This window comes from Loxodonta africana, chromosome 11, assembly GCF_030014295.1.
Source record: "Loxodonta africana isolate mLoxAfr1 chromosome 11, mLoxAfr1.hap2, whole genome shotgun sequence".
NCBI classification, from domain to species: domain Eukaryota; kingdom Metazoa; phylum Chordata; class Mammalia; order Proboscidea; family Elephantidae; genus Loxodonta; species Loxodonta africana.
In genome coordinates, this window is record NC_087352.1 from 23,391,656 (window position 1) to 23,416,611 (window position 24,956).

Below are 24,956 nucleotides of genomic sequence, written 5' to 3' on the forward strand. Positions count from 1 at the left end.
GGGAGGGACTGAATTTATTGTGGTGTCAGAGTTCACATCAATGGGCCAACTGAAGTCGTACCCCATGGCCCAATTCTGCTTCAAACTGATAGAAATGCTGGATGAAATGTTTGGACAAATATGTGGCCATAGTCAAAACAAACACTTCACAGGAAGTGGTGAATCCTGTGAGGTGGCCCCTGCGTTAGAGTCTTGGGGTTCATATGGGCATGGATCACCTCTTGCAATCTCCAGCCAAAGGTGTGAATGGGAAAACCAGGTATTGATAGTCAGTTGTTGGTATTGAGTGTTGAAGTGAATGTTCTGTCCTTCGCAGGCTTTGTCTTCATGGACACAATTGGAATGGAGAAAGAGGGTTAGGATCCTCGTCCTACTTCTTCTGTCCTCCTTCTCAAATTTCCCTCCTTCCTGCTCCCTCTTTAACAAGGAGAGAATTGAGCAGGCATTTTTTCAGGGTGTATTTTGCAAGAAGATGCTACATTCAAGGGGTGCAACTCACATTTTAGAAGCCATAGTTTCTGTATTTGTGAATGACACTCTTGTCAATGTTCTTATGAATGTATCCTTGTGCATATGTGCACATTTTTTCCAGGGTATACATTTAATGGTCATACCTCTGAGTTTCTGCATTTCAACTAGGTGATTCCAATCTACTCCCCTAACTTGTTGAAAATGTTCGTACATGTATCTGTAATGTTTTGGAATTCTGGGAGCTCAATATTCTTCCCCACAATTGATTTTTTTAATTTTTTCCTTGTGACTCTCATGTGAATGTACTAGGATTTTGATATTATAATTGCACTGAAATTGGACTATAACTTTCAGGTAAAAGTTATTATATTAAAACTAGAAGAAACAGAGATGCAAATAGAGGCCATGAGAGTGGCACGTTGCAGTTGTCTAGTACCTATTTGTGAAATACAATTCTGTGCATCATTCCCAACTCTGCCTTTCGTGACATCACAGTGGGACCTTAAAGCTGGTCATGAAGAGAGTATTTACATCACAGAAACTGACAAATGCCACAAATCAGGCTTTGTAAGAATAATTTTTCAGAGAGCTTATTACCTGCACACCTCTTGGCTGTTACATCAAACACCAGTGTGTTGATTCCAAGTGGTGATTTTGTCAAAACCACAGTAGATATCTGTATGAATACTGAAGAGTGACAATGAATGGAGTTGTGAGTTCCACGGAGTGTGTTAGGGCATGATTTTGTATTTACCTTTTCTAGGCTGAAATTTTATTTTTGTTTATATATTCAGTTATTGAAACTAGATTCCATAGTTTGAGCTGAGGAGATGGATTCTCCATAGCAAACATAGGGAATTTGGTAATTAGAAATAATGAAAAATATATTACATGAAAGTGGTCCAGAAAATGTATAGAGAGGTCATATGGGATGTAGCCTCATGTTCACAGGATGGGAAAGAGAAGGAGCCCATAAAGTCAACAATGATAGGGAAGGCAAGTGCCACCTTTAATAACAGAAAAGTCTAATACAGGGAATACCCCAGATATTGTTCCTGTACCTGAACAATGTTTCCTCCCACTCCAGATTAAGCAGACAATTATATATCCTTGACTTTCTTTCAGAGCCTCTTGTCAACATCAGTTTTTTTTCCCAAGGCTTATCTGGCTTTTTCTTGCCTGATATAGCAGTACCCTGAGGACCACTAAGATCAAGCCAGCCAAGGCCATCTGGATGAAATTGCCCACTGTGTATTCTTGAGAATTTGAACCTATGGACTGGGGACAAAGAGCTTAGAGAGGGCATGGCAAGCCAGAACCACTCTAAGAGTTCTGGATGTCCAACCATGGCATTAGCTCACCTTAACAGGTCATGTATCCTGTGTGTCCCTGCCTCATAATTGAGAATACATCCTTACTCACCACTCTTGGAGTCTGACTTGTATATTGATGAACTGATGGTATCCACTGCTTCTGAAAACAAAAGAGATGGGTGAGTAGCTGAAACCCAACCACAGCCTTTCTCCTGGTTTCTGTGTCCTTGTATCTCCTTGCATCTGATGATGTGAGTTTTACGTGCTTTCTTAATGAACTCTTCCTTCCTCAATTGTAACTGAGTTTCTTCTGGTCTTCTCATTTGATTCTTCTAGGATTCCTGTCTTCTTTGAATTTAGACCTAGTTTCTGAGTCACAGTAGAACAAAGTTGGCTGTACCCCAAGAGCTTAGGCTTGGCAACAAAGAAGGTTTCCCAATTTAGAAATAATTGAACTAACACACACTGTCTTTTCAGTCTGGAAACACAGGATCCCATAAGCTTAGTCCCCTGTTTCTTAGTCATCTAGTGCTGCCATAACAGAAATACCACAAGTGGATGATTTAACAAGATAAATTTATTTCCTCACAGTAAAGTAGGCTAAAAGTCCAAATTCAGGGGTCAGCTACAGGGGAAGGCTTTCTCTCTACGTTGGCTGCAGAGGAAGGTGCTTCTCATCAATCTTCCCCTCAACTAGGAGCTTCTCCAAGCAGGAACTCAGGGTCGAAAGGACAAGCTCTGCTCCCAGCACTGCTTTCCCCAACTCTTTGCTCACTTCCCTTTCCTTTTATCTCTTGTAAGATAAAAGGTGATGCGGGCCACACCCAAAGAAAACTCCCTTTACGTTGGATCAGGGATATGACCTTAGTAAGGGTGTTATAATCCTACCCTAATCCTCTTTAACATAAAGTTTCAATCATAAAATGGAGGACAGCCACACAATACTGGGAATCATGACCTAACCAAGTTGACAGATATTTTGAAGGGACACAAGTCAATCCATGAAACCTTAGAATGAGAATTTCCACTTATTCAACAGCTCAGAACCCAGGATCTGTGGATGAGTGTTGGATTGTCAGGTGCTCCTGGATGTCAGGAGCACAAAGGAGCGAAAGCATGCAGCTGAGTCCCCTTCTATCCACCTTGGACAGCCCTCTCCCTCTCTTGGTCTGCATTCCAATCTTCACCTAGTATTATTTTTCTTTTATTAATTATTCATATAATTAGGAATACCTACCTTGAGAGATTATATACATATATATGTATACACACACAGACACACACATGCACATGTATATATATATACATACACATGCAAAGACATATGTATATATATTTTTCTAAATGATAGTGTTATGTCAGTGGGCCATAAAAACCATATTTCTGCTTTGTTGGAGTTAAATTTAATTGAGAAGACCAATAACACACATGTAAACACATACCCTAATAAAAAATATTACATGGACATTCTCAACTATGTATATCCTGTAAATATTTCTAAAAACTGATACATACATACTTCATACATATTTATTTAAAAAGAAAGGGAGGATTTATGCAGTATATGTTACGATAACTACATGATGTAAAGTAAGATGGAGGCAGGTCTGTTTGAACAGTGTCATCAGTGAAGGTCTCACTTGGTGATGACATTTAAGTTGATTCCAGAAAGGATAGGGAGACAGATCAGGAGCCAAGTGAAGACCCAGACAAGGAGCTACACAGCTCTGACCTTAAAGTCCACCCTCCTCCCTGCTCCTCTGTGAATAGACTTCTTCACTGAGTATTGGGATCTGAACTGAGACAAGTTTAGAAACTTCTCATGGCCTGGGACTGACTGTGTTACTCACCAGCCATGGGCCAGAATCATACGGGAAAGGGTTGGAACACCCAGAGTTTCTGATTCTGAGATGAAGACATCATGAGGGAAGTGGTTGTGGGATCCTCTGTCTTCTCCCACTTCAGTATAAATATGTTTCCTCCTGGATTCACTCACATCTTATTCCAGCCCTGTATCAACATTTAGCCTTGTTTGAGACCTCAGGAATGAGTGGAACATCCTGGTTTATGTTTACCCTCTCACAGGCTAGTTCCTCCTCTTGGAGGAACCACCTGCAGGGCTCTCCTCATTTCCATCATTTCTGCCTTAGTTATCTGGTGCTGTTAAAACAGAAATAACACAAGTGGGAGACATTAACAAGCAGAAATTTATTCTCTCACAGTCTAGGAAGTCAGAAGTCCAAATTCAGGGGGCCAGCTCCAGAAAGATGTTTCCCTGTATTTTATTGACTACGCAAAGGCATTTGACTTTGTGGATCATAACAAATTATGGGTAACATTGTGAAGAATGAATTCCAGAACACTTACTTGTGCTCATAAGGAGCCTGTACATAGACCAAGAGGCAGTCGTTTGAACAGAACAAGGGGGTACTGTGTGGTTTAAAGTCAGGAAAGGTGTGCATCAGGGTTGTATCCTTTCATCATACTTATTTAATCTGTATGCTGAGCAAATAATCTGAGAAGCTGGACTTTATAAGGTAGAACAGGGCATCAGGATTGGAGGAAGACTCTTTAACAACCTTTGTTATTCAGGAGACACAACCTTGCTTGCTGAAAGTGAAGAGGACTTGAAGCACTTGCTGATTAAGATTAAAGACCACAACCTTCAGTATGGATTACAACTCAGCATAAAGAAAACAAAAATTCTGACAACTGAACCAATAAACAACATCATGACAAATGGAGAAAAGTTTGAAGTTGGCAAGGATTTCATTTTACTTGGATCCACAATCAACAGTCATGGAAGCAGCAGTCAAGAGATCAAAAGATGCATTGCATTAGGCAAATCTGCTGCAAAAGACCTCTTCAGAGTGTTATAAAGAAGACTAAGGTCCGTCTGACCCAAGCCATGGTGTTTTCAATCACCCCATATGCATGTGAAAGCTGGACAATGAATAAGGAAGACCAAAGAATTGATGCCTTTGAATTATGGTGTTGGTGAAGAATAGTGAATATACCATGAACCGCCAAAAGAATGAACAAATCTGTTTTGGAGAAAGTACAGCCAGAATGATCCTTAGAAGCGAAGATGGTGAGACTTTGTCCCACATACTTTGGACATGTTATCAGGAGGGATCAGTCCCTGGAGAAGGACATCATGCTTGGTAAAGTGCAGGGTCATCGAAAAAAAAGGAAGACCCTCAAGGAAATGGATTGACACAGTGGCTGTCAAGCACAACAATGATCATGGGGATGGCTCAGGACTGGGTAGTGTTTCATTCTTTTGCACTAAGATGCTATGGGTCAAAACTGACTCGATGGCACCTAACAACCTGAGACCAGGAGCTCTAGGGTGTCGATGGGCGTGACCACACATAGAAAGTTGTCTTGCAATATCCACAGAATATGCATGTCCACCTGTGGCTGGGGGTCAAGAGGCCCACAGGGAAGAGGGCCTGGGAATGCCCACTGGAATGTGGGTGTGAGTCCAGAGTCCAGAAGACTTTGTGTTCTCCTTTCTTAGAACAAACCCATCAAGTTTCTGCCATGAACCACATTGAAGGATCACATTTCCTCCTAAGGTCACCACACGGCTTGGTAGGGCTGAGAGGATGAGTTTGCTGTAGGCTCCTAGGAGAGAAGGAGGAAGATGTGTTAAATAGGGGCTCACTCCTCTCCCATATCACCTAGGGTTGAGCTGTGACAGAGGGGAGGCACCCCTGAGAGAAGACTGCCTTCCTAAAGAGCAGAGAGTAAGGCTGCGTCCCTGAGTGTTTTCTCAGTTTTCACCTCCAGCTCCACGGGGTCACTGCGCACTGACCAGCCAGTGTGGTTCAGGTAGTAACAGTGATATCACCCTGCACAGGGGTCTGTCATGAGTGAAATGGAGAACTTGGCCTTGTTCCTGGGCTCTGGTTTGTTCTGAGTATCCCAGGGCACTGGGGGTTTTGCTCTCTACCCAGATGGCACTTCTTGGCTCCCAGGGACCCCTGACACCAGGTGGTCACTAGCCTCCCTCAGGTGATCACAGGGCCTGGCTCAGATCAGGTGGTAGGTTTGGAGAGGGTCCATGGAAGGAAATCGGCATCTGGAGTCCCCAAATTCCCCACCCCTCAGTTTTCCCAGCTCTCAGATGCAAGATCCTCCTAGGGACTTTCTCCATCAATTAGCCAAAAGCTACTGTATTCCATCCTCAGCTGTCCGGTGGTTGCACCTTGTGCTGCCTGATGAGGTGGGACCTGGGAAACCTGGGGAAGGACTCATCTGGCTGCACTTGGGTCTTCTGGACTAGACTCAGCCCTAGAAGAGAGATCTGGGTGAGAAATTCATCACCTGAGCCTGAGCAGAACTTTGCCTCCCTTTGGACCTACTGAAGCTGTGGTCCAGGGGCCCCTCCTGGACTAGTGTTTCCCTTTTCCCTCTTGAAATCTCACTGAGGCAGAGCAGGACCATAAGGGTGGTGGTCTTGGTACCTCCTTGCTCTATATTTATGCAGATAGATGAGACCATGATTCTCAGCAGCACTAACAGACACACATGGTGTGAGTACTTGGAGGCTGGGTCCTACCCCACAGCTTCTCTATCTAGATGGCACTTCTTGGCCTCCAGGGACCCCTGACACAGGAAAAGGAATAGTCCCTCCCCAGGGGCCTGGCTTTCAGTTCCCCAGGGCTAGGGTGTGAGTTGGCACCCGGCTCTGGGGACATTTCAGGCAGAAATGACGTCAGACTCCAACCACTCTTGGCCTGATTTTCACTCATCTCAAGAGGTCCCAGACATAGCAGCCAACGGCCCCTAGTGCCAATCCTGATTTGGCCCCTCCCAGACTGAGTGTGACCAAGGAGATGTCATCTCCCTTCTCAGAGCCTCCCCCAGTGGGGATCTCCTTCACTCCTTCAGCGCATATGTCAACGTGTCATTACTGGGCCCTTACTGTTGCCAGTTGTCAAGCCAGTCCCTGGAGTTGCTGCAGGAAGACACAGATTCATACTCTGCCCTGCAGAGCTCAGATCCACAGAGGCAAACCTTCACAACAATTCAGTTAAACTCTAGTTACACTGTGGCTGTGGGTAAAAGGGAAAGTACAGGGAAATGTGGGAGAAAACATAACCTTTCTATCCCCGACTGTGAATTTTTTTTTTCCTAATAAAAGTCCTCTTCGAAACTTTCCATTTTTCTTAGAAATAGAATCTTTCCCTCCATCTCCCTGAAAACAAACTTCTTAGTCATTTCTTCTCTTCAGTGCTGCTTGTGTCCTCAGGCAGCGCTCCCTTTCTCATATTGCAGCTCTGTCTTCAAGATTTACAGGCAGTGAGTTTTTTTGAGGGCAAATTTGATTTTTATTTAATTCCTGGTCTGCCATGCACTTCCTATGTGATACTGAGTAGTAATATTTCTGCTCTTAGCCTCATTTTCCTTACTGGACCATATTGTAATGAACCTCACTCCTCAGAGTGGTTGTGGGGGCCAGTGATGCCTGGACATGGAGGGGCTCAATCCTTGTTAATTTCTTGACTAGATCAATGCATTTGAGAGAGGATCCTGGTGTTGGTCTCCACAGTCAAAGTGGAGAATCGCAGTGCCTACTCCAGAGACCCTGGCTTCTCTGAACATCAAGAAATGCTGTGTGTAATACTGAAATATGCAGAATATCACAGTCGTATATAGAAAAAGAGAAATGAAATTTCCCAAAATGGAAAGAGAGGCATATCAAAGAACACAGACAAAACCGAGCGGTCAGTGTTAACTGGGAACAGAAGGTGGTCATTAGGGCAGAGGTTTCTACCTCTGTGTGGAGCAGGAGTGGAAGCTCAGGGTTCTCATAGGGCAGGGAGGGGTCAGGGGCCTAGATGAAGTGGGAAGGTGTAACACCTCATTCCGAATGCTCCTCACTCATGCAGACCATGGGCAGCGCTGAGCTTACAATATTAAGATAAATAGAAAATTAAGATACATGGGTTATGAGCTGAGAAGGACCAATGTGTATCTCTTGTGAGTGTCAGAAGGAAAGAATGAGATTAATGTCTGGCAAAAGACCAGGAGATACATGGTCAAACATTTTATAGAGATAAAGAAAGACCAGCTATGTCCTAAGATGTATAAATTTAGAGATGAAAACTATATCCACATCCTTGATGATAAAGTGAGGAAAATCAAGGTGAAGCTTTAAGAATAATCCCAAAGTTACTTTGTAGAGAAAAGGCAATTTACCCTCAGTAGACTGAGAAACTTGTTGGGACTGGATTTTCTCAAAGCAAAAAATGGTCCCAGAAGATATTGGAAAAATATTTTCAAGAAGTTAATTATGAGTTTAGAATTTGCTACTGAGCCAAATTTTTATTAAGGTTCAATCATTTAACATTATACTAGATGTTATTGCCTGTGCAATATGGCTATGAAAAGATGCAAAACACATAAAGGCTGTTTGTTGTTAGGTGCCATCCAGTCGGTTTTGACTTATAGTGACCCTATGTACAAAAAAAAAAAAAATTTTTTTTTTTTTTTTAATGTACAACAGAACAAAACACTGCCCAGCTCTGCACCATCCTCACAATTATTGTTATGCTTGAGGCCACTGTTGAGGCCACTGTTGCAGCCACTGTGTCAATCCACCTCCTTGAGGTCTTCCTCTTTTTCAATGACCCTGTACTTTACCAAGCGTGCCGTCTTTCTCCAGGGAATGATCCCTCCTGGTAACATGTCCAAAGTATGTGAGACTTAGTCTGGGCATCCTTGCTTCTAAGGAGCATTCTGGTTGTACTTCTTCCAGGGCAGATTTGTTCATTCTTTTGGCAGTCCATGGTATATTCAATATTCTTAACCAACACCACAATTCAAAAGTGTAAATTCTTTGGTCTTCCTTATTCATTGTCCAGTTTTCCCATGCATATGAGACGATTGAAAACACCATGGTCAGGTGCCCTGTCTTAGTCATCTAGTCCTGCTATAACAGAAATACCACAAGTGGATGGGTTTAACAAAGAGAAGATTATTTTCTCATAGTCCAGTAGGCTAGAAGTCCAGGTTCAGGGCACTGGCTCCAGGGGAGGGCTTCTGTCTCTGTCGGCTCTGGAGGAAGGTCCTTGTCAGCAGTCTTCTCTTGGTCTGGGAACATCTCAGTGCAGGAACCTCAGGTCCAAAGGAGGCGCTCTACTCCTGGCTCTGCTTTCTTGGTGGTATGAGTTCCCCATGTCTCTCTGCTCATTCTCTTTTATATCTCAAGAGGTTGTCTTAAGACAGTGCCTAATCTTGTATACCTCATCAGTATAATTGCTGATAATCCATCTTATTATATCATAGTGATAGGATTTACAACATATAGGGAAATCACATCAGAAGATAAAATGGTAGACAATCATACAAGGGAATCATGACCTAGCCAGGTTGACACATATTTTGGGGGGACACAATTCAATCCATGACACCCATCTTAGTCTTCAAGGTGACATCTTTGCTTTTCAACACGTCAAAGAGGCCTTTTGTAGCAGATTTGCCCAGTGCAATGGGTCTTTTGATTTCTTGACTGCTGCTTCCATGGATGTTGATTGTGGATCCAAGTAAAATGAAATCCTTGCCAACTTCAATCTTTTCTCCATTTATCATGATGTTGCTTGTCAGTCCAGTTGGGAGGATTTTTGTTTTCTTTATATTGACAAGTAACCCATACTGAAGGCTGTGGTATTTGATCTTTATCAGCAAGTGCTTCAAGTCCTCTTCACTTTCAGCAAACAAGGTTGTGTCATCTGCATAATGAAGGTTGTTAATCAGTCTTCTTCCAGTCCTGATGACCTGTTCTTCCTCATATAGTCCAGCTTCTCAGATTATTTGATCAGAATACAGACTGACTAGCTATGGTGAAAGGAAACAGCCCTGACACACCCCTTTAATGACTTTGAACCATGCAGTATCCTCTTGTTCTGTTTGAATGACAGAACAACTTGGTCTATGTACAGGTTCCTCATGAGCACAATTAAGCGTTGTGGAATTCCCATTCTTTGCAAGGTTATCCATACTTCATTATGATCCACACAGTTGAAAGCTTTTGCACAGTCAATAAAACATAGGCAAACATCTTTCTGGTATTCTCTGCTTTCAACCAGGATCCATCTGACATCAGCAATTATATCCCTGGTTCCAGGTCGTCTTCTGAATCCAGCTTGAATTTTTGGCGGTTCCCTGTCGATGTACTGCTGCAGCTGCATTTTCAGCAAAATTTTACTTGTGTATAATATTAATGATATTGTTTGATAATATCTGCATTCAGCTGGATCACCTTTCTTTGGGTTAGGCATAAATATGGATCTCTTCCAGTTGGTTGGCCAGGTAGCTGTCTTCCAAATTTCTTGGCAAAGATGAGTGAATACTTTCAGCGCTGCATCCGTTTGTCGAAATATCTCAATTGATATTCCATCAATTCCTGGAATCTCGTTTTTCACCAATACCTTCAGTTCAGCTTAGACTTCTTCCTTCATCATGGGTTGCTGATCATATCCCACCTACTGAAGTGGTTGAATGTCAACCAGTTCATTTTGGCATAGTGACTCTGTGTATTCCTTCCATCTTCTTTTGTTGCTTCCTGCATTGTTTAATATTTTCTCTGTAAAGTCCTTCAATATTTCAGCTCGAGGCTTGAATTTTTTCTTCAGTTCTTTCAGTTTGAGAAATGCCAAGGGTGTTTGGTTTTCTAACTCCAGGTCTTCCCACATTTCATTATAATACTTTACTTTGTCTTCTTGAGCGGACCTTTGAAATCTTCTGTTCCTTTACGTCATCATTTCTTCCCTTTGTTTTAGCTACTAGACATTCAAGAACAAGTGTCAGAGTCTCTTCTGACATTCATTTTTTTTTTCTTTTTAATGACTTCTTGCTTTCTTTATGTATGATGTCTTTGATGTTGTTCCACAACTCATCTGGTCTTCTGTCATTAATGTTCAAAGCAAATCTATTCTTGTGATGGTCTCTAAATTAAGGTGGGATATTCTCAAGGTTGTACTTTGGCTCTTGTGGACTTGTTCTAATTTTCTTCAGCTTCAACTTGAACTTGCATATGAACAATAGATGGTCCGTTGCACAGTCGGGCCCTGGGCTTGTTCTGACTGATGATATTGAGCTTTTCCATTGTCTCTTTTCACAGATGTAGTGATTTGATTCCTGTGCATTCCATCTGGCAAGGTCCACATGTAGCGCTGGCTTTTACATTGGTGAAAAAAGGTATTTGCAATGAAGAAGTTGTTTGTCTTACAAAATTCTATCATGCTGCCTCTGGCATCATTTCTATCACCAAAGCCTTATTTTCCAGCTACCAATTCTTCTTCTTTGTTTCCAGCTTTTGAGTTTCAATCGCCAGTAATTATTGATGCATCCTGATTGCATGCTTGATCAATTTTAGACTGCAGAAGTTGGTAAAAATCTTCAATTTCTTCATTTTTGGCCTTAGTGGTTGGTGCATAAATTTCAATAATAGTCATATTAACTGGTCTTCCTTATAGGCATATGGATATTATCCAATCACTGACAGGGTTGTACCTCAGGATAGATCTTGAAATGTTCTTTTTGAGGATGAGTGCAATGCCACTCCTCTTCAAGTTGTCATTCCCAGCATAGCTGACCATATGATTGTATGATTCAAAATGGCCAATACCAGTCCATTTCAGTTCACTAATTCCTAGGATATCAATGTTTATGCATTCCATTTCATTTTTTGAGGATTTCCAATTTTCCTAGATTCATACTTCATACGTTCATGTTCCAATTATTAATGGATGTTTGCAGCTGTTTCTTCTCATTTTGGGTTATGCTACATCAGCAAATGAAGGTTCTGAAAGCTTGACTCCATCCATGTCATTAAGGTTGACTTTACTTGGAGGCAGTTCTTCCCCAGCCATCTTCTGAGTGTATCACATCCTGAAGGACTCGTCTTCTGGCACTATATCAGACAATGTTCCATTGCTATTCACAAGGTTTTCACTGGTTAATTCTTTTTAGAAGTAGACTGCCGGGTCCTTCTTCCTTGTCTGTCTCAGTCTGGAAATTCTGCTGAAACCTGTCCACCATGGGTGACCCTGCTGGTATTTGAATACCATGGCATAGCTTCTAGCATCACAGCAACACACAGCCCCCACAGTAAGACAAACTGACAGATGCATGGGGGGCATAAACCCTGATAAAGAATAAACAAAACAGATTTCTTCTCCAATTACAGTATCATCTGCATAGAAAGTCATAAGGAATCTATAATCAAACTATTACAATAAGTGAATATATCAAGTTTATAGGATACAAGGTTAATATGTAAAAAACCAATTGAAACATATACAGTAACAACATACAACTGGAAGTTGAAATAAATATACCATTTGTATTTGCAGAAAAAGCATGAAATACTTAGGAATAAATTTAATGAAATATGCTCAAGACTTAAATATGAACACTAGAAAATATTCCCGACAGAGATTAAAGAAAACTTAAATGGAAAGGTACAATATATTCAGGAGCTAGAAAAAGTAATTTTGTTGAGGGGTCTGTTTCTTTACAAATTAATCTATGCATTCAATAAAATTCCAATGAAAATTCCAGTTGGTTTCTTATTGAAAGCATCGAGTTGGTGCTTAAACTAATATGGCCGTACAAAGGACATTTAAGAGTAAAAGTAATTTTGGGGAAAAAAAAAGGATAACATTAAAGGATTCACAGTACCTCATTTCAATACTTTGTAAAAAGTTACTCTAACCAAAACTAAGTGATATTTTTGTAATGATAGACAGATAGGCCAGTAGATTATAATAGAGGTTCCTAAAGTAGAACCACATATGTATGTTCATTTTTTTTCCTCCATGTGTCTAATAATTCAATGGGAACTAGGCATTTTTTAAATGAATTATATTGAAATAAATATTCTTTGAAAAAAAGATACATTGACCCTACCTCACACCATATACAAAATAAAGCAAAATCAGTTATAGATACAAATGTAAAAGTACAACTATAAAGCTCATAGAAGAATATCTTCTTGACCTTAGATTAGGAAAAGATTTCTTAGATATGACACTGAAAACACAACCCCTAAAAAATGAATAACTTTGACTTTGTCAAAATTACAAACTTTTACTCTCTAGAAAATGAAAAGACAAACGTGAAGATGGGAGAAAATACTTGCAAAACATGTATCTGATAAAGAATTTTACCCAGAATTAAAAAGAATTTATAAATTAATACAATCTACAATTTTGGGGTGTTAGGGAAACTAATGAAGGAATTAGCAGAATGCGAGGAGGAAAAGCAGGACTCTCTCATGTGCAGGAGCTCCTCTCCTGCCCCAGGAATTCTTCAGTGATTCCTGGTGCTGCTCACCTGTTCTTCCCTATGTCTTTCTTCCCAAATTTTCTGACCTGAGCCCAGCACATCCTTACTGATTATCACTGATGGTAACTTCACAAGTCCCATTTCCACCCTGAGCCACCTGCCCTTTCCTTTCTTTGTGGAATGGAGAACAACACCATCTTGCTCTCAGGGGTGTGGTGAGCCAGCACTGAGGCCACATTTTCCATAAACGTAGCTCCTTTCTTCTGCACTAAATCATAATGTCTCCATTGACCTGAGTTCTTTGGTTCGGAGCCCTCTGTAGTCCCTGCTCTGAACTTAGAGGCCACGTTACTCACCAGCTGTGAGATCTGAGTCAATGCATAAGAGGCGGTTGCCCTCTGTGATCCTAGTGATGAGTGAGGAATTGTGATCATCTCTACTCCCCCCATCTCAGCTCATCAGGAGCTTTCTCTCTGATCCACTTGCTTGAAGAAGATACAATCTGCACATCAAGAGGGAGAGTCCCTGGGAGGTAGCTGGAGAGGAGATGCATCTCCTATTACCATCATTCTAAGGACCTGGTTCAATGTTTCCCCTCTCCTTTTCTTGCTTCTCCTGTATATTTTTGGGTCTTCCCAGTAAAAGGGAACAAGATACCCCGTATCCGAGGAGAGACAAATTATTCACTCTAGGGGCTCCTAAATTCCTGTCACCAAGTCCCATGATATTTGGATGCTCATCATATCTGGGGGATTCATTGTTAAAAATACAGTATGACAAAGTGTCTGTCCAGGTTAAGTAGGGCTGAGGATGCACAACCTGGGACTGTGATTGCAAAGCCTCCTTTTTCGGTTGAGGCAAAGCTGTTCCCAAGTTCTGCATATGGGAAGGGTCATGTCCTCCTCTGATGTGACCTTGGATCTAGTGGATTTAGACAGACTGTCCAAATGTAATGCTCTGGAAAAGAAGACATCTTAGAATTAAAGGGGTGGCATTTTAAAAATTAAATTATCTCTTGACTCTGGCCTGCAAGAAGAGAAGATGAAAATGAGGATTTATTCTTGTCTGTTGTTTCAAGTCTGATATCACTCCTAACTGTCCCATATCTCCATGGCCTCGTAATGAATCCAGTTCCTGTGAACAAAACAATACTTTCCTCTAGATGCAACCACAGGTACGATTTTTATCAGGGTAGATTAGTTTTTCTTGTCTCAGAATTGCATAAAAATGGGATCATAAAGTGTTGCTTTCCTGGGTCTTGCTTCTTTCATTTGCATAGAGTGGTTGTGATTCATCCATGTTGTGTGAGCATTAAAATCTGAACCTTTCATCAGCTGTGCTTTTATGTAGGGTCTAGAGACTTTAACTGTGGTTTGCAGGAATGTTTCCTGATTAGGAATACCCATAAGACCAGAGTGGAGCTTGGTCCCAGGGAACCTCCTGTAACTTTAAAGGGCAAGGGTGGTGACAGCTCTGGCCTTAGTGTACAGATGGGGCTGTCTATTCATTGAACTCAGTTGAGATCTATGTGGGCTGTGGGGAGGCTCGTACAGTGATCCTTTCGTAAGGGTCCTGGAGTTCAACTGGGCGTGAATCACTCCCTGCAATCCTCAGCCACAGGCATGAATGGAGAGGCCAAGAATTGTAAGCCAAGTAGAGGTGTTAAGTGTGGGGCATGGTGGACAAAAGAGAGCTCTCCTGGTGATCTATCTGCCTGTCCTCCTCAGACTTTTTTCTTCATGGACACAACCAGAGTGGGGAGAAAAGTCAGGACTCCTCTCTTACCTTCCCGTCTCTTTTCCCTCACAAGTCTTCCCTCCTACTCTTTCCTTAACTCAGAGACATCTGCAGGAAGTCAGAAGCAAGGAGACAGCTGAGGTGGAATTATGTCCACAGCGTGTATTGCATAACAATGCTGCATATACGGGATGCAATTAACGTTTTAGAAATCAGAGTTGGATGTATTTATGAGTGACACTCCTGTCAATGTTCTTATGAATACATCCTTGTGCTGTGTACACATTTTTCTCTAGGAACATATTCAATGGTCGTACCTCTCTGTTTCCGCTATTTAATTGGTAATTAGAACCTACTTCCCAAATTAGTTGAAGGAATTGTAATTCATTGGAATTATCTGTGTTCAATATTCTCCCCCACAATTGATATTGTCATTTTTTTCTTTTGCTTGTCATGTAGATGTGTGAAGAATTTGGTATTATAATTTCATTGAAACCGTGCCATAATATTGAGGTAGAAATTGCTATTACCGTTAAAATAGCAAAGGACATAGATAACATATGGACTGTCAGAGTGTTGTGCTCCAGTTGGCTTATACTTGCCTAAGAAAGACAATTCTGTGCTTCATTCCCAACTCTGCATTCCAGGAAATCACACTGCAAACTTGAAGTTGGACAGAGAGTACAATCAGCACAGAAATTGGCAATTGCCACAAAAATATCACAAATCTGAGTTTTTATTTTTTCCAGAGATCAGCTTTACCAGCACACCACTGGGCTGTCACTTCAAACACTAGTATATATATATATTTTTTAATTTCTGGGGAACTACTTCAGATAGCATCTGATGAAGTGTAAAGGGCTTGTGGGTTCAAGCCAAGGTGTTAGGGCACTGCCTTGGGTTTATCTTTTCCAGGCTAGAGTCTGGCTTTTACCCATTTATTTTGTTTTTTTAAAACAGGTTCCTTACTCTGAGCTAAAGAGTTGGAGACTCAGCACGCATTGGAGAATCTGGTAATTAGAAATAAAGAGAAATGTATTACATTAAAGTGGACCAGAGCATAGGATATATAGAAGTGTGGATCCAAATCTGCCTTTTGGGATATACCTTTATGTTATAGGAACGGGAAAAGAAGGAAAGCCAGTCAAGGAAAGTCAACAACAGTAGGGACAGAAAAACCACAGTTTAATGTTGGCAGAGTCCTGTACAGGAACACCCCGGACATTGTCCCTGAACCTGTACGATGTTTATTCTGTCTTGAGATTCTCAGCATAGAGTTCACACAGAAATTGATCCAGGTTTTCTTCTGGAAAGTCCTGGCATATCAATTTTCCCAAGAGTCTGCCACTCTGGTGACTTTTTTCTCTCTTATGTTTACCTCCTGGCTGCATCTTGGGCCTTCTTTGGCCCTTTCATGCCTGAGATAGCAGAACTCCAAGGACCACCAGGATCAAGCCAGCCATGGCAATCCATATGAGATTCTCCACTGGGTAATCTTGGGAGTTTGAAGCTAGGAAATGTGGACAAAGAGGTCACAGAAGGCATAGTAGGCCAAATCGCCCTAGGAGTCCTGGATGTCCATCCAGGACACCCACCTCACCTTGACAGGCCATGTTCCTTGTTTGTTCCCAGGCCCATAACCGAGAGTTTCTCCTTACTCACCACTCTTCGAGTCTGACCTGTCTAGTGATGTACTGATGGTATCAGCTGCTTCTATCAAACAAAAATAGAGGAGGTTGGTCAGGAGTTGAGACTCAGACTTGGCCTTTCCTCTGGATTCTGTGTTCCTATATACTCTCCCTTCTCATGTCATGATTTTTATGTGGTTCCTTAATGAGCCCTTCGAAGTCCTGCTGTGGTCAGGTTCCCTATGGCTTCCTCTTTTGATTTTTCCTGGCTTCCTGTCTTCTTTGAATTGAGACCTGGTTTCTGAGTCACAGCAGAACAGAGTTAGGCTGTGCCTCAAAAGCTCAGGTGTGACAAGAAAAATGATCTCCTAGTTTAGAAATGATTGAGCTCATGTATGCTCTCAGTTCAACCTGTAGCACAGGACTACATAAGCTTAATCCCCTGATGATGAGTTTCTACTTATTCAACAGATGGTGACCCAGGATCCATGGATGAGGGGTTGGGTTGTCAGGTACTCCTAAATGTCAGGGTCACAAAGGAATGGAAGTCTGGGGCTGTGTCCCCTTCACTCATCCTCTGCCAGTTCCTCTTCTTCTTCTGTTTGTATTTTAGTCTTTATCGGACTTTTAATCATCCACTTTCTTTCATTAGTTTTTTGTTCATATAGTCAGCAATACCGTGATGAGTCGAATAGATTCCATTTCACAGCAACCCTATAGGATAGGGTAGAGCTGCTCCATAGGGTTTCCAAGTCTGTTATCTTTATGGAAGCAGACTGCCACACCTGGAGCAAATGGTGGGTTTGAGCTGCTGACCTTTTGGTTAGCAGCCTAGCACTTAACAACTGAGTCACCAGGGCTCCTTAGTGTATGTATATATATGTACATATATACATACACGCACACACAAACACATACTTCTAAACAGTGGTGTTAATTCAGTGGGTCATAAAGACAATATTTCTGCTTTCTCAGATTCGAATCTAGTTGGAAAGACCTATAACACACTTGTAAACATATACCACATGAAAAATATTGGCTGTATAGATAAATAGTCTCAAATTTATAAATATAGTACAGTGGCTATTTTAACTGTATGTATGTAAATACATAGATATGTATATGTAGACACACAAACAGAAAGAGTATAAAAACCAAAAAACCAAACCCATTGCCTTCAAGTCAATTCCCACTCATAGCGACCCTATAGAACAGAGTAAAACTGCTCCATATGATTTCCAAGGAGCGCCTGGTGGATTTTAACTTTTGACCTTTTGGTTAGCAGCTGTAGCTCTTAACCACTATGTCAGTAGCATTTCCAGAAAGAGTATAGGTTCTGTTAATTACAAGAAATAAAGTAGGTAAGATGGAGTCAGGTCTGTTCTGAGCAGTGTCGTCAGTGAAGGTCTAACTTGGAGATGACATTTTCGCTGATCTCAGAGACAGGAGAGGAAGCCAGAGCAGGAGCCATGTGAAGGCCTGGACAAGTAGCATCACAGGATGTAAGAAGAGCAGATCCCCAGGAAAGGTCTCAGCCTATTCTTCAATAAAAAGGAATCCATGACCGTGGAATGTAAGGAGATGGAAGAAGAGAAGAGTGAGCAGAGATTCAGGGGTTTAGTGCATTGGAGCCAGGCCAGGTATGACAGGACAGAGAAGGGAGGCTGGCTTTCTCTCGATCTCATTTTTGTAAGACTTCTGGAAACTGATGTAAGAAGAAGAAAAGACTAAACTCCCTTGCTGTTTCTTCTTGGGCCTGGCACAGGAGCGGAAGTATACACCACTGCTCTTCTCCACCCCATCAACCCGTTTCCTCCTTCCAGTTCAGACTCTGACTCCCCCTATCCTCTGACAACCACAGAGGTAACAACTGCCTTGTCCTCAGAGTTCCTGGAAGCCACATGGCCCTGAACCTAATGCCCACCCGCATCCCTGCTCCTCTTAGGAACAGACTCTTTCCCTGAGTATTTGGAACAGGATTGAGATGAGTTTAGAAGCTTCTCTCAGCCTGTATTTGACTGTGTTACTGATCCCTCATGGTATCAGGACCTGGTGATGCAGGGCTGAGACACTCAGAGGCTCTGATTCTGAGATGAGACATAAGGAGGTGAGTGGGTGTGGTAGCCTCTCTCTTCTCTATTTCAGTCACACGTTTCCTCTTATGTTCACCCACATCTTATTCCATCTTTCTCTCTTCTATAGCTGTGTCTGAGACTTCAGGAGTGGGATGTCACAGGGTGGAAGGTCCTGGTCTATGTTCACCCTCTCATAGGCTGTATCTTCTCTTGGGGAACATCCCTCTCTGCTCATCTCATTTCCATCATAGCCTAGATATTCCCTAGGGTTGGGGACCTGAACTGACCATCAGGACAAAGGGAGGACAGGGGCTTTGGCTCCTCACCTGAGACCACAAGCTCCAAGGGGTCACTGGGTGAGACAACAGGAAGGGGTAGATACTGGGTGAATCATACACCTGTAGGCTCCCCCACGGGCTGACATAACAGGGTTCATGGTGAAACTGGCCTCCTTGTCCCCAACTTGGTGCTTAGATTTCAGCTTAGAGGGATCAGCTGCCATCTTCTTGGACAGAAGGAAGGTTTCCATTGGGTGCCATGAATGACATCTCAGGGTCACGTTCTCTCCTGAGGCCACAGTGGGGCCCAGATGGACTGAGAGGGAAAGAAAATAAGGGAGGACCCCTAGAGAGAAGAAAAAATGATGAGGGGCTGCCCCACGTCCACCTCAGTTCTGAAATCAGAATTCGCCACGTCCTCTCTCTGAGGGCCTATCAGTCTCTCTGTCTCTGATTTCCCTGAATCTCCTAATTTCCTCTCAAATTTCCTGTGTCTTGCAATATCTCCTTTTCTTGCAACCCAACACCCTCAGATCCCATGCGTCACATCTGGGGCCTGTGTTCACATCAAGGTGAACCTATCTGGGACTCCTCACCTGTGACCAGAATGTCCAGGGGGTCAATGGAGGCTGACCATTCTTGGGAGTGGTTGTATTCACCATAGCATCTCTACTGGCCCCTGTGGGTGCAAGTCACATGGCCCAGGTGGAAGTCAGCCTGAGAGAGTCCAGCTTGCAGCTGCTGACAAGGCTGTGGGGAAGGTCATGTCACCTGTCCTTATACAGAACAAATCTATCATATTTGACATCAGAGAAACACTGGAGGGCCAGATTCTCTCCAGAGGCGATTATGAGGACCTGCTGGGTTAGGAGGAAGGGCTTCCTGAATGTTCCTGGGAGAAAAAGACAAGCAGTAGACTCAAAGGAGGCAGGTTCCTCCAAATATCTCCTGTGTCTCACCCTGTCTTCATGTCTCATTGTCTCTCATACTCTGTGTCTCTGGCACAGGATCCCTTGATTCCTCTTGCACTATCCTCCATTTTGTTTCTCCCTTGAGGCAAGGCTTTCAGCAGCCTGTCTGAGGGCTGAAAATATTTATAGGGTAAACATAGGACTTCCTCAGCTGGGACGAGGAGCTCCAGGATGTCACTGTGGTCTGACCAAACATGAGGATTGTTCCTGAAATAGCCATAGCATCTGAATGTCTACCTGTGGCTGTGGGTCATGGGGCCCACAGGGAACAGGGCCTGGAACTGCCCATTGGAGTGTAGATGTGAATCCAGAGTTCAGGAGAGCTTGTGTTCTCCTTCCTTAGACAGAAGGAACCTGTCATATCCCTGTGTGAGCAACACTGAAGGGTTGTATTTCCTTCTGAGGTCACCACAGGGCTTTGCAGGGCTGAGAGGGTGGGTTTGCTGTTGGGTACTGGGAGATAGGAAGAAGCTATGTTGAATGGAGCCTCATACCTCCTCCCATATCCCCCAAGAACGGACTGCAACAGGGGAGACAACCCCTGGAGCAGACCCCCTTCTTGAGGGCAGAGATTGACGCTGATCCTGAGTGTCCTCTAAGCTGTCATGATCAGCTCCAGGGGGTCACTGGGTGTTGACTAGTCATTGTGACTGTGATAGTAACAGCAATATTGACCTTCATGGAGTGTTGTCACAGAGGAGATTGGGAACTTGGTCTTGTTCCTGGACATCAGTGGGTTCTGTCTGTCCCAGGGCACAGAGGATCCTTCTCTATCTAGATGGTACTCCTCAGCCTCCAAAGTCCTCTGACACCATATGGTCACAGGCCTCCCCCAGGTGATCACAGAACCTGGCTCAGCCCAGATGGTGGGTTTGGGGAGGGTCTCTGGAAGGAAATCAGCAGCTGGAGTACCAACACTTCCCACCCCTCAGTACCCCCAGCTCTCAGACACAAGGTTCTCCCAGGCCTTCCCCATCAATCAGTCCAGAACTGCTGTTTTTTTATCTTCAGATGCCCAGGGATGGCACCTTTTCCCCAGTAAGGATGTGGGACTTGGGACAGATGGGGAAGGAGTCACTCGCTTGCACTTGAATCTTCTGGCCCAGACTCAGCCCTGGAAGAGAGATTCTGGTGAGAGATTTGTGCCCTGAAGCTTCAGCAGATCTTCTCCTTCCTTTGAGCCTTCTGAGGCCTTGGCCTAAACAGTGCCTGGCTGTGGGCCAGGGGTTCCTCCTAAGCTAGTGTTTTCCTTTCCTCTCTTTAAATCTCACCAGGGCAGACCAAGGCCAGAAGACTGGTGATCATGGATGGGACCATGCTTCTCAGCAGAACTGACAGAATCAAGTGTGTGGCCACTTGGAGGCTAGGTGCTACCCATCATAAAAAAAACCCATCATAGGGTTGTCAAATCATGAACCTACAAGAAGGGGAAAAGCCCTTACCCATGAGCCCAGATTTCAATTCCCCAGGGCTGGGACTGAGTGGGAACCAAGCTCTTTGGAGACATTTCAGGCAGAAATGAGGTCTGGCCCTGTTTGCTGTCTGCCTGCCCTGCACTCATCTGACAAAGTCCTGGATATAGCAGCCAACAGATTCCAGTGCCAATCTTGAGTCAAACCCTTCCAGTCTGAATCTGACTAAGGAGACATCAGCTCCCTTCTCAGAGCCTCTTCCATGGGCATCTCCCCCACTTCTGCAGACTGCCTGTCAACATGTTATTACTGGGGCCTTACCCTTGACAGTAATCATGGCAGGTCCTGGAAATGCTTCAGGGAAGATACAGATTCATACTGTGCCCTACATAGCTCAGATCAGCAGAGACAAATCTTCAACAACTCACTATTCAGTTAAAGCCTAGCTACACTGTAGTTATGAGTACAAAGAGAAATACAGGGAAATAAGTAAAGAAAACGTGATTCTTCCTCCTGCCCCTGCATTGAGAGTCTTCTTTCTACCAAGCAGACCCCTTCATGGACTTCCTTCTTTTCCTTATCCACAGCATCTTTACCCCACCTTCCTGGAAACAAACCTCTGAGCCTCTTCTGCCTACTCAGTGCCTCTCGTTTCCTCAAAGTCTTCACCTCATCCTGTTACTCTGTCTTCAAGCTTTAGGGGCCAATAGATAGGATTAGAACTTTGAATACGGGAGGAATGGTAATTTTTATTTAATTCCTAACCTATTATCCACTTTGTGTGTGACCTTGAGCAGTAGCATCCCTCTTCTAAGTCTCATTTTCCTCATTGGAGCATATTGTAATGAGCCCCACACCTCAGAGTGATTGTAGAAGTCAAGGGTGCCTGGACATGGAGGGGTTCAACCATTGTTCATTTCCTGAAAAAATTGAGATATGCAGAGTTGGGACATGAGAGGATTATGGTGTCAGGCTCCACAGTCAAGGTGGAGGATTGGAGTGCCCTCTCAAAAGCCCCTGTCTGCTTTGAACACTGAGAAATGCTACGTACCATACTTTTCAAATATGCAGAATATCCTAGTCATATGCAAAAAAAGAGAAATGAAAGTTCCCAAAATGGAGAGGGAACCATAGGGAAGAACAGGGATCATATATGAGTGGTCAAAATATTAGCCCAAGAGACAAAAGGGGCCACATAAACCAGAAACTCCATCAGCCTGAGACCAGAAGAACTAGATGGCGCAAGGGTACCACCAATGACTGCCCTGACAGGGAACACAACAGATAGTCCCTGATGGAGCAGGAGAAAAGTGGAGTGCAGAATTCAAATTCTAGTAAAAAGGCCAGACTTAATGATCTGAAACTGGAGGAACCCCAGAAGACGTGGCACTTGAACTCTCTGTTAACCTAGAACTAAAACCATTCCCAAAGCCAACTCTTCAGAAAAAGAATAGACTGGGCTATAAGACATAAAATGATACCCATGCAGAGTGCGGTTCTTAGTTCAAGTAGATTTTTTAAATACACGAGACTAAATGGGCAGCTCCTGTGTGGAAGCGAGATGAGAAGCCAGAAAGGGATAGGAGCTGGTTGGATAGACATGGGAAATCTGGGGTGGAAAGGAAGAATGTGAGGTCACCTTATAGGGATAGCAACTAGGGTCACATAACAATGTGTGTATAAGTTTTTGTATGAGAAACTAACTTAACTGTAAACTTTCACCTAAAGCACAATTAAAAAAAAAAAAATCTGAGTGGTCACTGTTACCTGGGAACAAAAAAGGGTCATTAAGCAGAAGTTTCTACCTCTGTCTGGAGACAGAAGTGGAAGCTCAGGGTCCACACACGGAAGGGAGGGGTCAGAGAGCCTAGGTGAGGTGGGAAGCTGTAAACAACCACTTCCTCGTGCTATGGACATGCACGGGATATTTCTGCTCTCTGTATCTCCTCTCTCTGACCCTGGCCATGGGCAGCATAAAGCTTATAGTATTAAAACAAATAGAAATTCAAGGTACATGGGTTATGGGATGAGGAGGGCCAATGTGTATCTCTTGTGAGTGTCAAAAGGAAAGAGTGAGAATAATGTCTGGGATCAGACCAGGAAATACATGGTTAAAAATTTTATAGAGATAAAGACCAACTATGTGCTACAAAACCAAAACAAGCCCATTGCTTGTCAAGTGGATTCTAACTCATAGCGACCCTACAGGTCAGAATAGAACCATCACATAGGGTTTCCAAGACTGTAACCTTTACAGGAGCATATTGCCACATCTTTCTCCTGAGGAACAGCTGGTGGGTTGGAACAACTGACTTTCAAATTATCAGCTCAGGATTTTAACCACTGTACCACCAGGGCTGACTAACTATATGCTGGGTTGTGTAAATTTCAAAATGAAACCTGGGTCTTCATCCTTCATGATAAAGTGAAGAAAATCTAGAAGAACCTTTAAAAATAATCCTAAAATTACTTTCTAGAGAAAAAGCAGTTTACCCTCAATAGAATGACAAGCTCTTTGGGCCTGAACTTCCCAAAAGCAAAAATTGGTCCTGGAAGATATTGGAAAAATATTTTCAAGGAATTAATCATGAGTATATAATTCTACACTGAGCCAGATTTTTATTAAAGTCTGATATTTTTTTTTTGTTTGTTTTTATTAACTTTTATTGAGCTTTAAGTGAATGTTTACAAATCAAGTCAGTCTGTCACATATAAGTTTATATACATCTTACTACTTACTCCCACTTGCTCTCCCCCTAATGAGTCAGCCCTTCCAGTCTCTCCTTTCGTGACAATTTTGCCAGCTTCCAACTCTCTCTATCCTCCCATCCCCCCTCCAGACAGGAGATGCCAACACAGTCTCAAGTGTCCACCTGATATAATTAGCTCACTCTTCTTCAGCATCTCTCTCCTACCCACTGTCCAGTCCCTTTCATGTCTGATGAGTTGTCTTCGGGGATGATTCCTGTCCTGTGCCAACGGAAGGTTTGGGGACCATGACCGCTGGGATTCCTCTAGTCACAGTCAGACCATTAAGTATGGTATTTTTATGAGAATTTGGGGTCTGCATCCCACTGATCTCCTGCTCACTCAGGGGTTCTCTGTTGTGCTCCCTGGCAGGGCAGTCATCAATTGTGGCCGGGCACCAACTAGTTCTTCTGGTCTCAGGATAATGTAGGTCTCTGGTTCATGTGGCCCTTTCTGTCTCTTGGGCTCTTAGTTGTCGTGTGACCTTGGTGTTCTTCATTCTCCTTTGCTCCAAGTGGGTTGAGACCAACTGATGCATCTTAGATGGCCGCTTGTTAGCATTTAAGACCCCAGACGCCACATTTCAAAGTGGGATGCAAAATGTTTTCATAACAGAATTATTTTGCCAATTGACTTAGAAGTCCCCTTAGAGCATGGTTCCCAAACCCCAGCCCTTGCTCCGCTGACCTTTGAAGCATTCATTTTATCCTGGAAACTTCTTTGCTTTTGGTCCAGTCCAATTGGGCTGACCTTCCATGTATTGAGTGTTGTCCTTCCCTTCACCTAAAGCAGTTCTTATCTACTAATTAATCAATAAAAAACCCTCTCCCTCCCTCCCCTCCTCGTAACCACAAAAGTATGTGTTCTTCTCAGTTTATACTATTTCTCAAGATCTTATAATAGTGGTCTTATACAATATTTGTCCTTTTGCCTCTGACTGATTTCGCTCAGCATAATGCCTTCCAGGTTCCTCCACGTTATGAGATGTTTCACAGATTCGTCACTGCTCTTTATCGATGCGT

General features: G+C 43.0%; 1 protein-coding gene across 25 annotated transcripts in view; it reads right to left on the minus strand.

Annotated features, from left to right (window-relative positions):
* LOC111747598 (leukocyte-associated immunoglobulin-like receptor 1) overlaps nucleotides 1-24,956 on the minus strand; it is an 80,624-nt gene that overhangs the window by 14,033 nt on the left and 41,635 nt on the right. For 4 of the 25 annotated variants that reach the window (XR_010323285.1, XR_010323284.1, XR_010323283.1 and 1 more), the window contains 2 exons: nucleotides 21,952-22,106; nucleotides 19,790-20,888 (listed from right to left, as the gene is read on the minus strand). Coding sequence is in view for 12 of the 25 variants with exons in the window: in XM_064293359.1 (XP_064149429.1) it covers nucleotides 18,875-19,149 (275 nt within the window). In the remaining 13 variants the exon portion in view is untranslated. The other 21 variants (XM_064293361.1, XM_064293356.1, XM_064293367.1 and 18 more) reach the window with 19 other exon arrangements.